General features: G+C 53.1%; 1 protein-coding gene across 3 annotated transcripts in view; it reads left to right on the top strand.

The window, feature by feature from the left end:
* Positions 1–19,982, top strand: part of GAB2 (GRB2 associated binding protein 2) — a 75,533-nt gene that overhangs the window by 40,157 nt on the left and 15,394 nt on the right. For all 3 annotated transcript variants that reach the window (XR_014319018.1, XM_082778449.1, XM_082778448.1), the window contains exons 2-3: positions 51–351; positions 19,091–19,331. Coding sequence is in view for 2 of the 3 variants with exons in the window: in XM_082778449.1 (XP_082634575.1) it covers positions 51–351; positions 19,091–19,331 (542 nt within the window). In the remaining variant the exon portion in view is untranslated. The remainder of the gene's footprint in view (positions 1–50; positions 352–19,090; positions 19,332–19,982) is intronic.

Genomic DNA, 19,982 nt, shown 5'->3' with positions numbered 1-19,982 from the left:
CCTCGTGGCTTGAGCAGCGGGGTTGATGCTCCCTCTCTGCTTGGTTTCAGGCATGGAAGAAGCGCTGGTTTGTCCTGCGCAGCGGTCGGATGAGCGGCGACCCCGACGTCCTGGAGTACTACAAAAATGACCACTCCAAGAAACCTTTACGGGTGATCAACCTCAACTTCTGCGAGCAGGTGGACGCGGGGCTGACCTTCAACAAGAAGGAGCTGCAGGACAGCTACATCTTTGACATCAAGACCAGCGACAGGACCTTCTATCTGGTGGCCGAGACCGAAGACGACATGAACAAGTGGGTTCGCAGCATCTGCCAGATCTGCGGCTTCAACCAGTCCGAGGAGAACACAGGTACCGTGTCCACAGCCAAAACATGTCCCGTCCCATCCTCTCTGATGCACCTCTTTCAATCAGAGCCACGGGACGAGGGTGCAGGGCTGGGGTCTGGCTCGTCTCTGGATGAACACACAGAGAACCTCCACGGGGGTTTCCTACCTTCAGCATCCAAAGCAGAGCAGGCTTTGCCCCTCTAAGCCACACAATTTATTTTTTTCCCTGTGACTGTAGGCTTCTGAGCCTCTTATGGGATGCTGGTGGGGTTTGGGGTGTCTTTTAGCTGCGGCCTCTGTCCTCATCCACCACCAAAGTCCCCTTGAGAGTCATGGGATTCAGTGGTGAAAACCCCTTTTTTCAGGAGTTTCAGCCCTTTGGTGGAGTGAGGTGTGGTGAGAGGTTTAATGGGATCATGTCCCTCATCCTGCTGTGGTTGTCCCCAGCACCAGCACTGCTGTGTGGACACTCACAACCTCCACACCTACATCCCCATCTCCTCCTGGGACACACTGGGAAAGCCTTGGGTGGGAGGAGGTAAATGTTGGGTGGTTTTGTGCCACCCAAACCCAGCTTTGCTTTGGCAAGCTGCTGCCTCAAGCGCCACTGAGCCACCTCCACGTCCCCAGCACGGCCTGGGGACCTTCACGGCCACCCCACCAGGGCTGTTCCTCAAAACGGTGTCACCAGCTGCTCCTCAAGGGCTGCAAATTTTGTTCGGAGGAACCATGAGGGGTCACATCCATCCTGAACAGCACGGGATGGGGCTGAGCACCTGGGGTGCAGCCCCGCTGTGCCTGGTATCAGCTGTGGGCATCTTTGCTTTATCTCATCCATGGCTTTATCTCATCTGTGGCCTTATCACATCCACGGCTTTAGTTCGTATGTGGCGTTATCTCGTCCGTGGCTTTATCTCGTCCGTGGCTTTATCTCATCTGGGCTTTCCCCAAGCCTCAAGCCACGGGTTGGAGGAGCTCAGCTGGGGCTCCAAAACCAGCCCAGCACCTGCTGCCAAAGGAGGTGGCTGCCAGGAGGTGCCAGAGCCATGCTGAGTGCCCTTTCCTCGCAGCATCCAGCATAAACCCTCTCCGCGCGTTACTTTTCTCCCGTCTCATCCCCAAAAAAAAAGATCTTCTCGCAAAAAGGGGACCCCAGCCTCGTGCTCCGCCTGCACAAAGCTCCCCGTCACGCCGCCCAGCTTGCCTCTCTTTCGGTCCAGCCCGGAGCAGCTGCGATCTGCTGAATCCCTGCCAAGATCCCGTCGGGCAGGACAGCAAACAAAGCATCGCGGCGGCGCGATCTTCCCCCGCTGACGCATTCAAACGGGACGTCACCTTGGCAATGCGAGCGGCTGAAGGGATCCTGGATAACGCCACGAGCACAATCTCGCAGGGAAAGGTCAGGCTGAATTAAATGACATCCCGTGGCGACACCATGGATGCAGCAAGGTTTGGTGAAATCGTAGGCACTTTATAAGAGCTCTGTGTTTTCCATTCCGCCTGCGTTCAGCTCGGGGGGGAGCTTTTTTTTTTTTTTTCCTTCCCCTTTAGGAAAATGAGCTGCCAGCGCAGGGACAGCGGGATCGATACCGGGCTGGGGTGAAATAGAAACCTGGGGCATCCAAAGGGAAAACGATCTCCCGGCTGCAAGTCCATCTGTCCCAAAGGGAAGCGAGGATTTGTTAGACTGCAGGGATCCAAGCGCTGCTCCCCGCGGGACGACGTGGAGTGACATCAGCAAAAGAGGAGCAAAAATCCCTGTTTGTCACAAAAATCACAGCTCGCTTAACGCCGGAGGGAAAGTACCCACTTGAAACAGTACCCGGCTGCCAAAACGCAATTTTCTGAGTCAGCTGCGAGCGAGCCTGCGGCAGCGAACACAGCAGATGTGTCCAGATGCTGCAGAAAGAGGGAGCATGAATTATGCAGGGCTGGGGCTTCGCTTTGGTGCTCACCGAAGCGGTGACCTCTGGCAGGAGCCTTTCCTTTGCTGTTTGCTGCGAGCTCCCAGGCTGCCTGCACGTCCTGGTGCTGTCTCTATCCGGGGGCAGGACCCTAAACTCCTCCTCGGTGAACCCCACGAGGTTCCTAGAAGCCCACCTGGCCATCCTGTGGGTGGGTAATTTGGGAAATCCCTCTGGATTTCCAAAATTAAATCATGTTTGTGCTGGGTAACACCCAGAGCTCAAGGCTGAGCTTGCAGGCTCAGTGCAGCCTTGAAGAGTCAGGAACTGGATGCCCCAAAAAGCTAACCATCAGAGGCAGGGATAGCTCCGTGCTAATTGCACCAATTAATTACCCCCACCACCATCCCAGCAGCCAGGTGGAATGAGATCAGAAGCTTCCCATGGCCGGGGAAGCTCCCGTGGGCATCTTGCAGGTTGTTCCCATTCCCGGGGACACGACACCCGTGGCTGCAGCACCCTAACCCCAAAGCCTGCCTGGAAAAACAAAAAAAAGGCAAAAAACCTTTGCAAGAAACCCCCAAAAAAAGATGGCCAAAGTGCTCTTTGATGCTTCCTGCTGCTCGCAGCGCGACGGGAGGCGGTCGATCTCCTCTCGCTTGGTTTTTGCATTAGCCGGTCGTGTCCTGTCTAGACTGGGAGGCTCTGAGGATTAAGACACGGATGGAGCCGAGCACAATTCGGCGTGGCTGCACATCTGGCTCATCAAAAGGGAGCTGCCCGCAGCCTCGGGGACTTAGGTGGAAGAGGAGACGCGGTCCCCAGCACCGCCAAAGCCTCCTGGAAGGAGCTGCAGAGCGGCGAGATTGCTTTCACCAGGAGAGGGGAAATGAAATTGGCTCCCAGGTGCTTACCCAGCCCCTGCAGCTCCCTGTTTCTGCTAGCACCTCGCTGCTTTGATAGCTAATTACTGCTTGCAGACCACACCAGCCTCACCGGGAGGGCAACCCTGATGCTGCTTTCTCCAGCTGGCGGCCAGGGATGTGGCGAAAACCCCAAATCCCCCAAGATTTTCCTTGCTTTTAGGGTGGGATCCGGGCTGCTTCCATCCCTTCTCTTTGCTCCCCGTTGGGTGCCGGCCCCATCCCGGCATCTCCGCCGGCGCCCTCGCTTTGGGGTGAATATTTCTGGTTATCCCGTGGCCGTCGAGTTCCCAGGGCCCCTCCGCCGTGGGCTGTGGCAGGATCCCAAGCTCGTGGGCACCGCGCTGTGCTTCCAGCCAGCTGCATTTTCCCTGCCCTAGTGGGCAGGCGGCCAGCTCTCAGCTGCGCGCTGCATTTTCTCAGGCGCTTTTGTTGTTTGGTTTGGGGTGGGGGGTGGGGGGGGGAAGAAAGAAGAAAAAAAAAAGGGGGGAGGAAAAATAAATAAATAAAGCCCGCTCAACGTATCTCATCTGCCATTAACCCTTCCTGGAGCTGCTCCTTCAGGAAAAAAAAACCCTTGTGATTTAATTTCTCGTGGACCTTTGTGCAGGGAGCGTGTCCTCGCAGGGGTCCTGTGCACAGGTCACTTGTTTCGGATGGATTAAGAATGGATTAAGAAGTAGGTACCTTCCTAATTCTGCCCCCATTCACCTCCCTGCTCCTTTTTTTTTCTTTTCTGGCCTCCTTCTTGGGGCACGGGCTCTCCCAGGGCTCTGACTCACGGGCACTGATCAAACCCTCAGGGGATTTTAATATTTCACCGTGTTGCTGCCCCCATGCTTGAGGTTTTACCCTGCACTGGAAGGAGGGAGGGGAATATCTGCAGCATTTCAGCCCCGTTTGCACGCCTCAGCTCGGCCTTGACATCTCACCCCCATGCTTGAGGCTTCCCAGCACTCATCCTACAGCTTCTCCCCGACAAACGGCAGCCTGGCCGCGGTGAAAAAAGCAGAGCAGAAGGAGCAGCAGCGGCTCAGGGGATGAGCGACCGCCCCTGCTGCAAGCTGAAGGCTCTCGGTGAGGCTGAGCGGGGCGTGGGAAAGGGCCAGCACTCGGCTCCTGCCCCGTGGGCTGCGTTTGGCAGCAGTGGCCTCTCCCTCCCAGCCCGGGCACGCTCGTCCTCAGCCAAAAAATAGGGTCGTGGAGTGCTTTTTCTTTTCTTTTTTTTTTTTTTATCATCCAGGACTTGGTTTCTTTTATCTGCGTCCCCGCTTGCTGCGAGGTGCAGGGGTCGGCTCCCTCCTTTCTCCATCCTCAAAGCTCGGGGTTGATGCTGTGCATCCCGGCTGGGATCAATCCCCAGTACTCCCGGGGCTTTTAAGCGGCTCGCCGAGTGCCAGCCAGGGCCGGGCATTAATGTTTAATGGAGAGCTGAGTGTCTCTGCCTGCTAAGTCTGCAGGGCTGATGCTTTCCCAGCTGGGAAGAAGGGGACTCTCCTTCCTCCTTCGCCTCAGCTTGCTCCTGCCCCACAGCGTGCGGCTGCTCCTGCTCCTCTCCACCCCCAAAAACATCTCAGTGCCGTATCAGGCCAGCAATGCCTCTCACCCTGCTGCTTCCAGCTTTGCGTGGATGTTTGCTGAGCTCAGGGAGGAAAAACACAGCACCACGCAACCCCCAGAGGTTTGTTTGGAGGCTGGGAGCTGCCCCAAAGCTCGGCGAGGCACCGGGAAGCCCAAACCAGGGGACAGCACCGGGGCAGCCCCCAATTCCCGCTGCCTTCACCTCTCCTATGGCCAGAAACCAGAGGGGAAACCCTAATGACCAGGTACTTCCTTGCTATTGTGCCCGGCACACGCCTGCTTCCTTCCCTGCTCGCACCCTGGATGAGCTGCAAGCCCCGCAGCGTGCCGGGGAGCTCGCCGGTGGCCGAGAAATAGGGGCAAGGAGGGAGGTGTGGGGCTGTCCTTGCATCTCTGAAGGCACCCCAAGCCCCGAGTGCTGTGTTTTGGGATCTGCAGGCAGCACTGCCACCTAAGGGCAGCCAAGCAGGCCACCAGACTACACCCTGCTGAGCCCTACACCCTCCAAAGGGGCCAGGATTTGATGGTTCAGCTTCTTTTGACTCCGGTTGCTTGGCCTTGGCTTTGACTTTGCGGTCTACGGGGCGCTTTGGCAAGTGACGAGCGAGGTCGGGGTTGAGTTGAGCTCGAGCTGTGGGGCAGATCTGCTCTGGTTCCTTCCGTGTATGTCCTTAACCCACCCAAAAACCTAATTGCCTCGTTTGGGACGTGGAGGTGGCCTGCATTGGGGTGGCAACGTGGGGTCGTCGAGCCCTTTCCTCCCACCCTACAGTCCCTATAAATAGATGCAGCCTTTCCCTCGGTGTTCCCACCCATATTTTGTCCACTCAGCATGACGGAGCTCCTTTTAAATCACCAGATTTCACACCTACACCCCCTGATTACACATCTCAGGGGCGTTTGGGGTCAATCCCACTGCGTTTCTCTCCAACGTCTGCTGACTTTGCCCAGCGAGGGCAACAATCGTGGCTGCAGATTCACACCTGGGGATGGCACATCTCAGCCCCTGGCCCTATCCAGCCCACCTGGAGTGGGGCTGGGAACCCACTGACCCCATCTAACTTCGCACCAGCCTCATTCCTAACTTCGTTTTCCTGCAGCCACCTCCTTGTGGGAGCCCTAGCCTATCCCTTCGCCATCCTGCCTCTTTAAATTCGCTCCAAACTTCCCTGACCCTGGTTTTCCTGAGCCACAAACAGCAAGTTATTTTAGGATCTGACACTGTTCAGCTTTTATTTCAGTGTAAACAATACCAGAGATGGAGTGGTCTTGGCACAAAGGAGCGGCTTGAGAGCAGTTAAGTGCCTGCTGACTTCCCCCCCCCTCCCCTCCTCTTTCCCCCCTGCCTTTTTTTCCCTCTTTCCCTTTGGAGATGAGCTAGTTCAGGTGCTAATGAGCCTGCTCGAGAGCCCAGAGCCACTGACAAGCAGGAATTTGCTCCTAGAAGAAAGAAACAAGCAGAGACCACTGCAGATTTCTACCAACCCATCAGGGTCCCCTTGCTACGATTCCCATGGCCTTTGGGAGAGGGAGCCGATGCCGTGGGCAGTTGGTTGTAACACGCCCATTTTTAGGGCAAAAGTGGCAAAAAATGTCTGAAATGGGGCGAATCCATTTGCAACAGATAATTTTGCACCCTAAAAGTGCCTGTTTCTGTCCCTTGACTCTCCGGAGAATTAGGATTGCTGAGCTCAGGTGGAAACATCCACCTGTAGACCCCTAAAAGCACGCTGAGATGAATCCCATCCATCTCAGGTCTTCTCCCAAGGTGTTTGGTGTTTGAGGTGAGGTGGAACCATTTCTCATCATTTCATTTACATCAGACAAGGACCAACCCCTACTTTCTTCCATACCTTTCTTTGCTTGCCGTACTCGGCTCTTCATCACGTTGTGTTACCAGCAGCGTTGCAGGGCCAGAGCGAGAACCAAGAGCAGATTTCAAGCCCGTTTAGGTGCCAAGAAAAAGATTAAAGCAGGGATACAGAGGGCTTTGGAAACCAGAAAGCAAGAGAAAAAGTCTTAAGGGATCTGCATGATTAGGAAGCCAAGCTTCTGGCTTCAGGGGCCTGATGCCATGAATATCCAAGGCTTGCAATGCTGGATCAGCATTTTTGTTAGAATTTGGGAATTTAGGATTTTTTTTTTTTTTTAATTTTATATTGGCTCTGGACATTTTGAAGGGCTGGAAAATCCAGGAGATCTCTTGGCTTTGTAATTGCAAACCCGTATCACTGTCATTTTGGGAGAGCCCCCAGCAGAGCTGGCAGAGGATGCAGCTGGGTTTACAGGCGAAGAACCCTCCTCTCCTGCTGCAAATAACAAAAACCATCCACCAGCAGAAAAAGAAGATGCGTGTGCAGCTTTCGAAAAAGCCCGACGAGCAAAATCTTCCAGCCCTTCTTGACTGGTTCCCAGCAGGCGCCCAGTGCAAGGCTGTCCAGCCCCTGCTGGAGATAAATATAGAGCTGGAGGGTTGGGGAAAATCCTGCCCTTTCCTGGCCAAGGTCCCACTGGGTTCACTGAGCTAGGGCTGGGATCTGAGCTGGGAGGGGAGGAAGAAATGTCAAGTTTGAGAGTTGTTTTATTTTTTTTTTGATGTTTTATTAGAGCAGAAGGCGTTGCCCAGCCCTCCCAGCAGAGCCTGGCACGCCGTATTCGCGCCTCTCAGCCCTTCCCAGGGCTGCCTCCTGGCCCAGGTACCCCGAAGGAGAAAGCCATTTCAAACAATTCTTCATTTTCTAATTGGTTTTTATCGCTGCGAGGCCCCGCGCGCATCAGGTCAGCCCCATTAGGTTAATGGGCGCCGAGGAATTTTTCGGCTGACTGAGTGACCGTGGAAAAAATGAGCGCGGCGGATGGTATCAGCATCAGATCAGAAAGTAAAACCACGCAAAGCCTTCGGAAAGAAAAACAGCTGATGGGCTTGGAGCAAAGTGACCGGTGAAGCAGCACGGCCTGAGCACGAGGGAAGGAGGGAAGGAGGGAAGGAGGGAAGGAGGGAGGAATTTTGGGCATCAGCCAGCTGGGAGGAAAGTCACAGTCGGATTTGCCCGTGCTGATGTTTCCCAGAAGGGTCCTGGGCTGGGCAGTGTTGGGGTTTGCCCTGCTGCACCCCGTGTCTTCAGAGCCTCCGTTATATGCACATGAGATGCAGGTGCCCCACGCGTGGGGCTCAACCCAGGCAAAGTGATGGAGGCAGAACCCCAAAATCTGTGCGGGGGCAAGCTGGGGGACGAGGGAGGAAATCAGTGACCTGCGTGTCAAATTATTTAGGGCTGCTTTTCCCATCATGGCTCTTTTCCCCCACAATCACCACACCTCCCCTTGTATTTCACGTTGTTTTTTCCCCAACATTGGACGCGGGCCACGTGTTTATACCCCCTAAGCTCAGCTTTGTGAAGCGTGCTAAAAGCCAGGGCAGATTGAAGCTCTCTCATTTCCCGGACCCCGATGCCTGTTTGTTTACTGCTTTGCCTTGCTTTATATTTCCAATTAAAACGAAGCCTGAGTGAAGAGAAAGCTTTCTAAAGCCTTGAAAGCCTCCGAGTGAATATGCTCATGAAGCAGGAAGGAGCCGTGAAGCTGTCGATTGCGGTGAACTTTCCGTGACACCACTCGGCGTTTGTTTCCAGACTGATTTTTATTTATGAATGCAGTAGCATTTATTACTGATTTTATCTGCAAAGATAACACTTCTTCCCGAGATGGCTTCTGTGCTTTGCTTATAATTGCTGCCTGCTTCTCCAGCACGCTGCCTGCATTATTTAGTGCGCTGCATTGTCCGAGCTCCAGCAAAGGTGATTTATTATTTGGATCGGAGGGTTACACCTGATCTGGGGGATACAGGAGCACGTGAAAACTCCCTTTGGGTGCCCTGGCCACATCCTGGCTCCCCGCAGGAAGGCTGAGAACATCTCACAGAGGACCAAACTTCTGCCTTTTGCTGGTGGAGGTAGTGTGGTGATGGTTTCTGTCCTCTCCAAGCTAGAAGTGGTTTTAAAAGGGACACTTGGGCACAGCTCCTGAAAAGAAAATAATAATAAAGAAAAAAAAAAAATACACTTTTTAGCGTGATGGCACTCAAACACTGGGGGCTGTGGAGTCTCTGCCCTTGGAGCTACTCAAAACCCGACAGGACACAGCCCTGAGCTGCCCCTGCCCAGAGCAGGAGGTTGGCCTAGACCATCCCCAAAGGTCCGTCCCCACCCCAAATCTTCTGGGAAATACCAGACCTCAGAGCACGCTGAGGAGCAGAGGCACCCCGGCAATCCCAGCAGGTAAAACCTGAGCACCAGTTCCCTGGTAGCATCCCCTCCAAGGTGGGAAGGGGCACGGCCCCACTGGAGTCCCACCCTTTGTAGCTGTTTATTAGGGTGCCAAACAGCATCTCACCTACAAGATTTCCTCACGCTGCCCATGACCAAGTCCTCTCCTGGCCAATGCAGCTGCTGCTTGCCTTGAGAGTAAGCTGGGCTCGAGTGGCTCCCTGCATTTGCTATTTTTTATCTGGGAAAATCATTCCCCGAAGCTCGCGTACCCTCCGTGCAGGCTCAACCTTGACAGAAAGCCTTGACGCTGGTTAATTATTTTGGCTGGCTGGCCCTAACAGCTCGAATTGCTCTCCAATGAGTCATGATGGAGCCTTTCAAATACCCACTTGAAATCCATAAAAATCCATGATGAGCCTTTTTTTTTGCTAGCTGATGGTTGCTTCTGGCAATTAGTGGTCGGGTCAAAACCTGCTCACAGGCCACCTCCCTATCTGCCAGGGGGTTGTCTCCAAAATTCTTGATGGAGAAGACTTTTTCCTGGAGGGCTGTCCAGTGTATTTTTAAAAGTTATTACAATTTCTTTTTAATGTCTCAGTCCCAATGTCTGTATTCCCATGGCTTCTCCTCCTTCCCAAAGTTCGACTGGTGCAAGGATGCCCATGGTTGTATCGGTGGGGTGAAAATATTTGCTGTAAGAAGTGCTGGAAATGGGGAAGTGAGGCATAAATCAGTTTTTCCCATTGCTGCAGGAGCGATCCCTGTGAAGTTCCCAGCTTTCTCTGGAGCTTTTGGAAGTGGAAAGCTGGAGCAGGCTGGCTTCTCTCATCTGCTCCTGGTAATTCCTGCATTGCTGTGGCCGGTGCCATACACATTTGCTGCCAAGCCCTATTTCATCTCACAGGCGAAGGACTCCATGACACAAATAAGGGGGCACCGGGTACTGGATCTGACGCAGAACCTCTTCAGCAGCCTTGTTAGGGCATGGTTTACATAGGTGATTAGAGATTGGAATTTAATTAGGAATTAAAATACGACAAATCCCATTCCTGTAAGGAAGGAGCTCGCCGAAGGCACATACGGAGGCTCAGCTCCGAGCGGCAAGTGGTGGTAAAAATTCAGCGTGCTCTTCTTCCTTGGAATTCATTTCCATCCATCCTCAGCCTCGGTTTTGATTCATGCGTTTTGATTCCAAGTTGGAATGAATTTCAAAAAAAAAAAATCACGAAAGTGCATCCTGAGGATTTCCAGCCAGAACTCCACCATCCACCCACCCAAAAAGCGATCCGAGGAGAAGGAATCGAAGCACCTTGACCTTCTCCCCCCCCACTTCAAATTCCCTTATCCCCTCTGAAGGTTTCTCATGGTTTCTGGCTGCGGATGACGCCTTGGCAGGCTCCCTTTTGATCGAGTGGCACGTTGCAGCTGGAGGATGTCAGAAGATTTCTCAGCTGGTCCTAAGCCAAGCGGGAAGAGATGCGCCGGGCAGGAGGCTCGGGATTTTGGTCTGGGTGCTGCTGCCATCTGTGGTGAGCACGAGGAGACGGGCACAGCCTTGAGGGTGCTAATGTAATCTGGCTCTCCTGGGTGTTGGGGACGGGCTCGCAGAGCTTTGTGAGCTGTGTCTGGGGGAGGAAGAGGAGGGAGAGGGGATGCTGCACAGGGAGAGTGCTTGGGATCGTCCCCGTCCCGTGAGGGAGCATCAGGGGAGAGAGAATTTGCTCCAGTCCTTAGATGCTGGAGGATGTTTTGCTCCTGAGTCAGGGCACGAGGAATGCCAAAGCCCAAAAATATTCCTCGCAGGGCGATCGTGACAGATGCTGCTGAGGGCCGAGCTCCTCGCTACGCTCTGCTACCCCGCTAAACCCAGCCCCGCTGCTGCTCCGTGTTACAAACAACCCCCGAAGGAGCCCGAGCTTCAGTGCACAAGGTTCAAGCACCAGCAGCCGTGCCGGGAGCTGCTCGGTGCTGCAATATCCAGGGGGGAGAGAGCTGCTGGCCCACGGCCAGATGGGGGGCGTCCACATGGAAACGTTTCTCCCTAGAAATAAGAGCCGGGAGAGCGCAACGTGGAGATGAACTGCTGGCAAAACCCGGGGGGACGTGAAACCCAGCAGGATTCGGGGCTGCTTTAAGGACCTTCAGCTCCTCCTCGGGACGGTCCCAGTAGGGACAGGGACGGGGACGGGGATGGGGATGACCCCAACCCCAAAGCACTCGCAAGGAGAGGCTGCCAGCCCCGCGTTTCTCAGCACGAAGACCGCGCTCAAGCATCGCCGTGCTGCTTTCAGCCCACGCCAGCCCTTGCCTTTTGGCACGAGCCGCGCTCCCCGCTCCCTGCCAAACCAGTACAGATGTTTTAACACCCACCAGAGCCCAGATAATTACTAACAGAGCCCAGAGGCTGGTCGGGGCTGGTTGTTTTTTTTTATTATTATTTTTTCATTGCGTGAACTTTCAGCCGCTCTCGAGCGAGGCGCCTCCCACTTGCTGACATTGCTCTCAAAGACGTTTTTTGTGGGCCGTGTTGCTGACGTTCATTTTATTAGGGGAAAAACCGAGAAGCCCCAACCAGGACGAGGATCCTCACCCCGTGCCCGTTGATGTGATGATGACCAAAGAGCGAAACAAGTGCAGGGAAGACGAGTGGAGTGGCTGGGAAAATGTTTTGATGGGAAAGGAGAGCCGGTTTCTAGCCAGTGGCTTCCCAACCACGGCATGACGAAGCTTAGCTCATTTTCAAATGGTTTTGGGAAGCGTTTTCTGTGGGATGAAACCATGAAATCATCTGATGGGCACTGGCCAGGGGATGCTGAAGGTTCTCCCTAGATCCTCCAAGATCATCTGCTCCAACCACCCCCTACCACCAATGTCCCCACCAAGCCGTGTCCCCAAGCACCACGTCCAACCTCTCCTTGAACACCCCCAGGGATGGGGACTCCCCCACCTCCCTGGGCAACCCGTCCCAAGGCCTGACCGCTCTTGCTGAGCAGAAATGTCTCCTCATTGCCAACCTGAGCCTCCCCTGGCACAACTCGAGGCCGTTCCCTCTGCTCCTGGCCCTGGTTATCTGTGAGAAGCTGATAACCGGTTGGGTGGAAGATGGCTGGCACGGGCCCACCAACCATGGCTCCGCCATGAAATTCCTCACTCACACACCCAGCCAGGAAGATTTCCATCCCGCATTTTGCTTCCAGTTGCTGTGGAGACCGATTTAAATGAAACTCTGTCGCTTGGAAAGGGAATATGATTCGAAGTCATTTGCGATGCAAGGTCCCATGCTAATAACATTAGCATCTTATTTGATTATGGCGATGTGTGGGGAATAAATTTTAAGTCTTTTTTCCCAATCGTTACATCTTAAAAAGAAGAGGGAGAGGGAAACGTGCAGATTTTAGCTGCTACTGAAGCCTTTTCTGTGACTAAACTCGTGATTTCTTTATGCATGAAGCTTGGCGGGTCACGGGCATCTCTAACCCGATGGCAAGGCGAGCTGCTCCCAGGAAGGGACCTTTTCTTTCTCTGCCTCCACTGAGCACTGTTAATAGACTGCAAAATGGGCTGGGCTCGGGTTTTTAATGAGGGATAGAGAAATCCAGGATGGCTTTTGTGGCACTTTGCTTTTTTTTCTTTGCTGGAGCATCGGTGTCGCAGAGCTCGCGTTGTGCAAGCTGCAGTCCTCCCATTGCTTGCGGAGATTTTGTTCCCTGCGTTTGACCCTCAACATCTCAGGGATGGATCCGCCTTTAGGATTTCTTTAGCTGAGCCTGGCATGTAGACAAAATCCTTAAATGAGAAAAATGCCCCGCAACACCTTTGCGGAGGCACTGGTTCTGAAACTGAAGTCTGCATCGATGAAAAAGGGAGTCTGGGGTCTTCCACGGTGACTTCCAGGGAGAGCTGAGCATCCAGCAGGGGAAAAACGAGGAAAACAGTGATATTATTTTGAGTCTTTGTCCCTACAGGCATGTTTTCTGGGGATGAACCATCTCCTGCTGACACTGACCCCGCTCTCTGGTTTAGGGACACCGTATTGCAGCCATGGAGAAAAAAATGGGGCCAAACTCCTGCATTTTGGTCCCATGCGTGCTTGCAAAATTTCCAAGGGAAGAGGAGAGGAGAAATTCGGGGGTCACCTTCCCTTCCCCATCACTTCTTTGCTGGGTGATGGTAAAGCAGCCCCGTAACAGCGCTGCTGTTTTATGGACTCCCCAAGCAAGCGGGGAGTTATAAGGTTTCTCCCCCAAGGTAAGGAGAGCTGGAAATAAATCACTTCTGCAAAGAGCCGGGGATGGCAGCTCTTCTGTAATACCAAGTGCAAATATTTGGGCCTCCTGTGCTCTCCCTTGAATCGAAATGGCACTAAAGCATGCATAAGTAAAGCAGGTTCATGTTTTTCTCATAGCAAAAAGTTTTTTCTCTGCTCTCCCGGAACATTAAAGACCTGAGCTTTCCATAAAAAGGGCTTTAATGTTTCAAACCTGTCCTTCGTCCCCAGCTTTAGGTCGCTGTCCCCAGGCAGAGCTCTCTGCCAAGGGTGTCCCAGGTGGGATGCTCAAGGTCGCACAGACACCAGGGCTGCGGGCACCTCGCTTCCCTTTGCTTTGCCCTCCAAATATCGACACGAAAGGATTTGCTCTTTCAAGGGTGGCCTGGTCCCCAGGGTTTTGGGGGATTTTTTATTTTTTTTTGGCTACAGCCACAACCACCGCTCGGCTGCTTTTGTCGCTCTCCCTCCTGCCCCTTTGTCCTTCAGAGAATCGATTCCTGTTCAGATAGCTGGGATGTGTAACGCGTTGAGGTCAGGGTGATCTGGCTTGGCTCCTTTCCCTCTCCTCTCTCTCCTTTTCTCCCCAGCACTGGGATTTTTCCCCCTGTTCCCATGCCCATTCAAAGCAAACGCAGAAGAAATCGCTTGCATTCACCCCATTTTTTAGTGTTTTTGTGCAAAAATACAAGCAGGGCTCTGGCACTAATGGCTATTTATTTCCACTGATCTTTGCCTCCCTGCCTCTCCCGTCACCTCTTTCTAGGGTAATTCTTCCCATCCTGTGCTGCATGTGCAAGTAATTGGGGTTTTTTTTGCTGTTGGCAGTAGAGAAAAACCTAAGGGGAGCAGCCTAGGCCAAAAATCGTTCGGAAGGCTGAAATTGGGAAAGAGAAATCGTGCCCTTAGCTGCTGAACCCTGTCTGTGAAGCGGAGATGCTCCTTTCCCTCAGCCAGTCGGTTTCTCGAAAGCAAATGGAAATAAACAGCAGAAATCAAATGGAAAAGAACAGCCCAGATGACCAAAAGCACCTCATTTTATTCCTTTGGGCTCCTCTGCAGTGGAGGATGCAGCTGCGGTCAGCCCCACTAAGCCCCATCCTTAATTTTGGGGAGCTCTGCTGCCACAATTTGGGCAGCGCTGATCACTACGGTCCCTGCACCCTCTCCTGCAGCTCCTCGAGAGGGCAAATCACCCAAACCAGACGCCCTTCCCCACCCACCCGCTGGAGAAAACCTTTAGCCGGTGCCTCTGCACGTGTCCTCAGCCCGACGATGCCTTTTTTCGAATGCCATCCGGCTCCGAGAGCTGGGGAAATAAACATTCCCCGCGCTCATCCTCACAGCATCCCAGGGCGTCCTGGCAGTGACTCATCCCCAGGACGTGTTGTTTGCTCTGTCCCTGCCAGGAGAAGCACGCGGAGGGCTTGTTTTGGTAGGGTTGTTTGTCTTCTTCTTTGTGTTTTTTCTTTATTTTTTTTTCTAGCAGTGAGCTGGCAGCAAGAGTGGAGGCGCAGGCGGATCCCCATGGGGGTTTTGTCCCCCTTTTTTTATTTTATTTATTTATTTTTTTTTCCTAATGGAGCTGTTCCAAATACTGGGGGGAAGCGTAGCGCACGAGGACGCCTCTGCGCTCTCCTAGGGATTATTTCTAGCGGGTTCCTCTATTCCCTCCCCAAATGACAAAATAATCCTCGGCCACCAGTTGTGGCTGGCAAGGATTCAGCAGCACGGTCCGAAGCTTCGTGGTTTGCCATCGTGGAGGGGTGGCACAGCCCAAGCGTGGTCCCCAGACGAAATGATGGCTCGCAGATAGCGAGCGATGGAGCACAGGCTCCAGGGCATGGCACAGCATCACCTGGAGAGGCGTTTTGGGGTTTTACTTGCAGGGCAGCTCGGGGGAAACCTTTATTTGCAAGGGTGCTTGGGCTGGTTCTCCATGGGCAGCGTGGGGTGTGTATCACAGCCAATTTCAGGCAAAAATCAGGAAATCTGGTGCCTTGCTGCAACCACTGATGGGAGCACAGGAATATTAAAAAAAAATTTCCAAAAATCACCACCTCCTTGGCTGCACCTTTCCCTCTCCGTGGGTTACCGGGGTTGTAGCCACAGCCTCTGCCTTCGGGGGGGGGGGGGAAGCCAACATTGCTGCTACGGTGAAAAAAATCAAAAACAAAAAATAAAAAAGCTGTTCTGAGCAACAATTTCCGAAGGAGGCTGAGTAATTCTTGCACTCAGATAAGCGCAGGAACATCGTGTGAAGGGATGTGCACATAGCACTAGCCGGCTGCTGGAAGCGAGGGACTTCAGAGCTGTCAGCAGTGAGGGAAATACCGCTTTGGGGGATCGAAAACATTCAGAAAAAAATTCCTGGCTCCCAGCCTAGTCAGGGCCGCTGCCGGCCGTGTTTGTAGCTGCAGATTTGTTCTTCGGGGACGGAGTCCTGATGAGGATTTCTTTTCCCCTTGCTGCGATGTGTGGCCAAAAAGGCACATTTTAACCCGGACCAGAGAGCACCACGCCTTCAGCTGACCGAAACCAACCTGGTTTTGCTTCTGGTTCTCCTCTCAAGGATCAGGACAACATCTGCAGCACGAGCCCGACGAGGTCTTTGCATGCAAGCCGTGCTGTCGACATCGGGTTTTAGGTTGTGGGCGTCCAACGCCGCCTCTTGCAGAGCGTGAGAGCCGAATTCCCCAACCTCGGAGGAGCTCCGGCCAGGAAACATGGGGTTAAGATGACACTTCCCATATGGCCCCGCTCCACAGCCTTAACTCTGCCCCTCTGGGAACAGCCATAGGAGCTGGAACAAGACCTCATCCCTCCTTGGCTATACTCGATGCATTCCCTCGACATAAACTCAAGATCTCAACGTAAAGCCAAGGGATTTGGGAGGTTTCATCCTCCAAAAAAAAAAAAAAAAAAAAAAAAAAACGAGGGCCGTGGGCTTATCCTTGGCTGCGAGGCAGATGGTGCTGATGGATGGGGAAATATCATTTTTTTGGGGTCCTGCCCAGAGTGAGCTGAGCATCTTTGGTGAGAACAACGCCCGGAGGCATCCAGATGAGACCCCCAAAGGATGTCTGCCAAGTGCCCAGCGTGGACGCACCATCGGGGTGTGATCCAGGCGTGCATGATTCCCTTTCTTCTCTAGTGGAAAAAAATAGAAGAAGAAAATAATAATAATAAAAAAAAAAAATAGAAGAAGAAGAAAAAAAAAACACATTAAAAATAAAAAATAAAAAATAAAAAAGCAATCTCAGCAGTCCCCTCCTGCAGCAGCAGGATTTATCTTCCCAGCCCCTGCAATCCCCTCCCGGGCCCGCGAGGCCATCCATCTCTCACCTGCTATTAGGGAGTTCATCTCCCGGCCCTAATGGACTCCGTGAGCCCTGGATTCACTCCCGCTGCTGCTCTCGGGCTTCGGGTGGCCGCGGGAAGCGGGCTGGGAATTCATTTTGAAAATCGATGCGGCCGTCGATAGAGCTGGCTTCCCCTGGGGAAGCAGAGGTGCTTTCGCTGGGCTTTGCTTTCTTGTTCCCCTTCATCCCCCGCTTCGTTTTACGCTGTCGGGCTGATGGAGATCACCACCACGTAATTAATTTTTCTTTCAGTGGCTGCCGCGCTCTCCGGTTTCCCCAAATTGAGGTTAATTTGGGAATATTTCCCCTGGTGGTGCAGGATTCGTGGGGCTCCTCCACGTGTTGTGATTTGGGGGATGCCGGGCGCTGTCTGCTCCGTGCAACCCCAACTCTTCCCTTGGGATGCGTTGGCACAAGGAAATCAATGCAATTTCTTACTCCTGGGCATATTTTGGCTTCCTGAGGCTTTCCCGTGCCATGGGAAGAGCAGAGCCTGCAGAGGACTGCTCAGGGAAGAAGGGCCCCAACCTGGCACTGCTCTTGGTTGTCCCCAGCTGGGGACATGGCACCTTCCTTGGAAGAGTCTTGGCCAAAACCCGATGCCATGGGCGATTCCTGACCATGATTCAGGAGACAGCAGGACCTTAGGGCCGTTCCCAAGAGGCATTTTGGGTGCAGACACCCTATTTTGGAGAGCAACAGGGCTGTGGGCTCCTCCACCATGCCGGTGGATCTCAAAGTACTCGATTTAAGGCTCAGACCTGGGACTCCCAGAGCTCTCAGGGCTCCTTTTCCAACGGGGATGTGTCTTCACTGCTATGGGATAAATATTTAATAAGAATAAGGGTCAAGGCAGTGTTTTGTCCAAGGACACCGAGACGGCCATTTACGCCCATGAAAAGCACCGAGGGACTTTTAATGCCCATGCAAAGAAGACAGAAATTGAGGTTTTAAGCTCTCATCCCCCACCATTAATGTCAATGTTGCGTATCGATCCTCCCCGTGTTTAGCACAAAGCGAACAATAGAGCCGAGCCCCGCTCTTTGGCTTTTATTAATGTACTTTTTCTGTGTCGGGTGAAGTTTGCAGCATCACTGGGAAAAAAAAAAATAAAAATGGAGCGGCGGTGAGCGAGCAGCAGACGGATCGATTTGGTATCTTGACACGAGGCAGGAGTCAGTGAAAAATCACCCCGTGCACAGCGGCTCCTCGTCTGAGCCACGACAGCCTCTTCGTAGGGAGAAGATCAGGGATTTGAGAGAAGGAATGGAAAAAAAAAAAGGGGTTGGGAACCTGGAAACTCCCCCTCATCCTTGTGTTGGTTCCCTTATGGGTTTCTGAGGTTGAATTCGAGCAGCAGCTGGAGATCCCACGATCTCCAGGGAAAACCTGGGAGTGGTTCTTAGATCACTGATTGCCAAAAAGAATAGATTAATCTGGGGAAAGACGGCCTTTTTGTTAGGATTTGGGATTATTTTATTTTATTTTATTTTACATTTTTGCGTCAGCACCAAATAAATGTAAATCGGAGCTCTAGGAAGGGTGACCTCAGTGCCACACGAGTGTTTTGCACACCAGGAGTGCACACAGGATGGACACCACTGCAGCCGGGGGTGGATCAGGTTTCCCAAAATATTCCACACCCTGGGGACTTGGGGGGTTTCATGTTTAATGGGGTTTACAGCTTGGCTGTAAAAAAAACATTCCTGGTTCAAATTCCAGGAGTTTGCCAAGGGGCTGGAGTAGCTGGGCAGCTATTCCTGACCTCTGGGATATTCTCGATTGAAACCTATTTAATATTTTGAAATGTATTTCTCCTTAATCAAGGTGAGAGGGCACTGGGAGCTGGGTCTGCCTCCTTTTTTACTGGCAGAAAATGTCAGGAATTCTTTCAGAGTCACAGAATTAATGGGGAATTGGGGAACAGGGGAATGTTTTCCAGCTCTGCTCTCACGGGGTCCATCCAAACTCCTGCCCTGTGCCTCAGTTTACCCGACTGTAGAAGAATGGCAGTGATGTCCTTACACAGAGGGATGGAGATGACTTGAATTACACCTTTAAAGCCTCCCACGGGAGGTCTCTAAGGAAAAACAGCAGCAGAAACCATGGCACAAAAGCTCTTTTCTTCCTTTCCCTTTTTAACCAGGTTTTAACAACCCACAGTTGCTGGCCTGGCATCCCCCAGACATCCCTGCAAGCCACAAAGGATATGATAAAACATGATTAAAAAGATAAAACTTAACAAAATCTGATAAAACATTGATCGACCACCTAGTGCTAAAATATCGATCTACCACCGATCATTGCTTTTGCTCCAAGTGCAGGAGCCTCCTGCTGCGTCCCCAAGAGCTATAAATAAATTCTGTGAAACTTCCCAAAGCATTTGAGTAGGAAACCCATCCAGAACTCCTTTTGTGGGGTCGCTCACACCGGTGTGTTTCTTTTTTTCCCTGCAGATACCCTGAGGAGCATCGCCTCCATGAACCACGCGCCGCGGTCCTCGCCGGCGGAGCTCAGCGGCGCCAACCACCACCTCCTGCGCGAGCGCAAGTCCTCGGCGCCCTCCCACTCCAGCCAGCCCACCCTCTTCACCTTCGACTCGCCCGCCGGCCACCTCCAGAGCACCCTGTCCGCCAGTGCCCCCCAGGACTACCTGTTCCTCCACCAGTGCATGAGCAGAAAGTCGGAAAACGCCAGGTACTGCCGGGAGCAGAAGGCGCGGGGAGCCACGGTTGGGGTTGGCCAACTCAACCCAACTTGGAGGAGGGCGCCTTGCTCGGGGTGGCCCTGCTTGAGCCTCTGGAGACCACCAGATGGTCTCCAGAAGTCCCTTCCGACCTCAACCCCGTGTCATTCCGTGAGTTTTTTCGGTTGTGAGGACTTTTGGCTGACGGGAGCAGCGAGGAGGGATGGAGGAGAAGCGGCCGGAGCCCAGCTGGCGGGGCGTGAGCGCAGAGCCTGGGCTGCTGCCTCCGCTGGGTTTTCCTGCCGCAGCTGCCTCTCCCTACCAAAAAAAAAAAAAAAAAAATCAACAACAACAAAAAAAGAAAGGGTCAGATAATTAACTTCAGATGGCGTTAATGGAGCAGTGTTTTAAAAAAAGCTCTCTGATGCTCCAGCTGTGATGATACCTAAAAGCCGCCCTCCTAGAGCCTGAGCGTAGGGAGGATGAGGATGAGGAGGAAGAAGTGCAGGAGGAGAAGGACGAGAAGGAAGGAGAAGTTTCTGATGCTTTGGTGGGCAAAGAAACTGGCCGGCAGCAGCTTCTGCAACTGGGCCAGAAATAATCTCCCCAATCGATGCACCGTTCAGGGGGCCAGGCTGCAGCACTGCTGGGAATCCCTCCCC

The sequence above is a fragment of the Aythya marila genome (assembly GCF_965140915.1).
Source record: "Aythya marila genome assembly, chromosome: 1".
NCBI lineage: Eukaryota > Metazoa > Chordata > Aves > Anseriformes > Anatidae > Aythya > Aythya marila.
The sequence above is the reverse complement of the archived record's forward strand: the minus strand, read 5'-3'. Positions and strand labels throughout refer to the sequence as shown.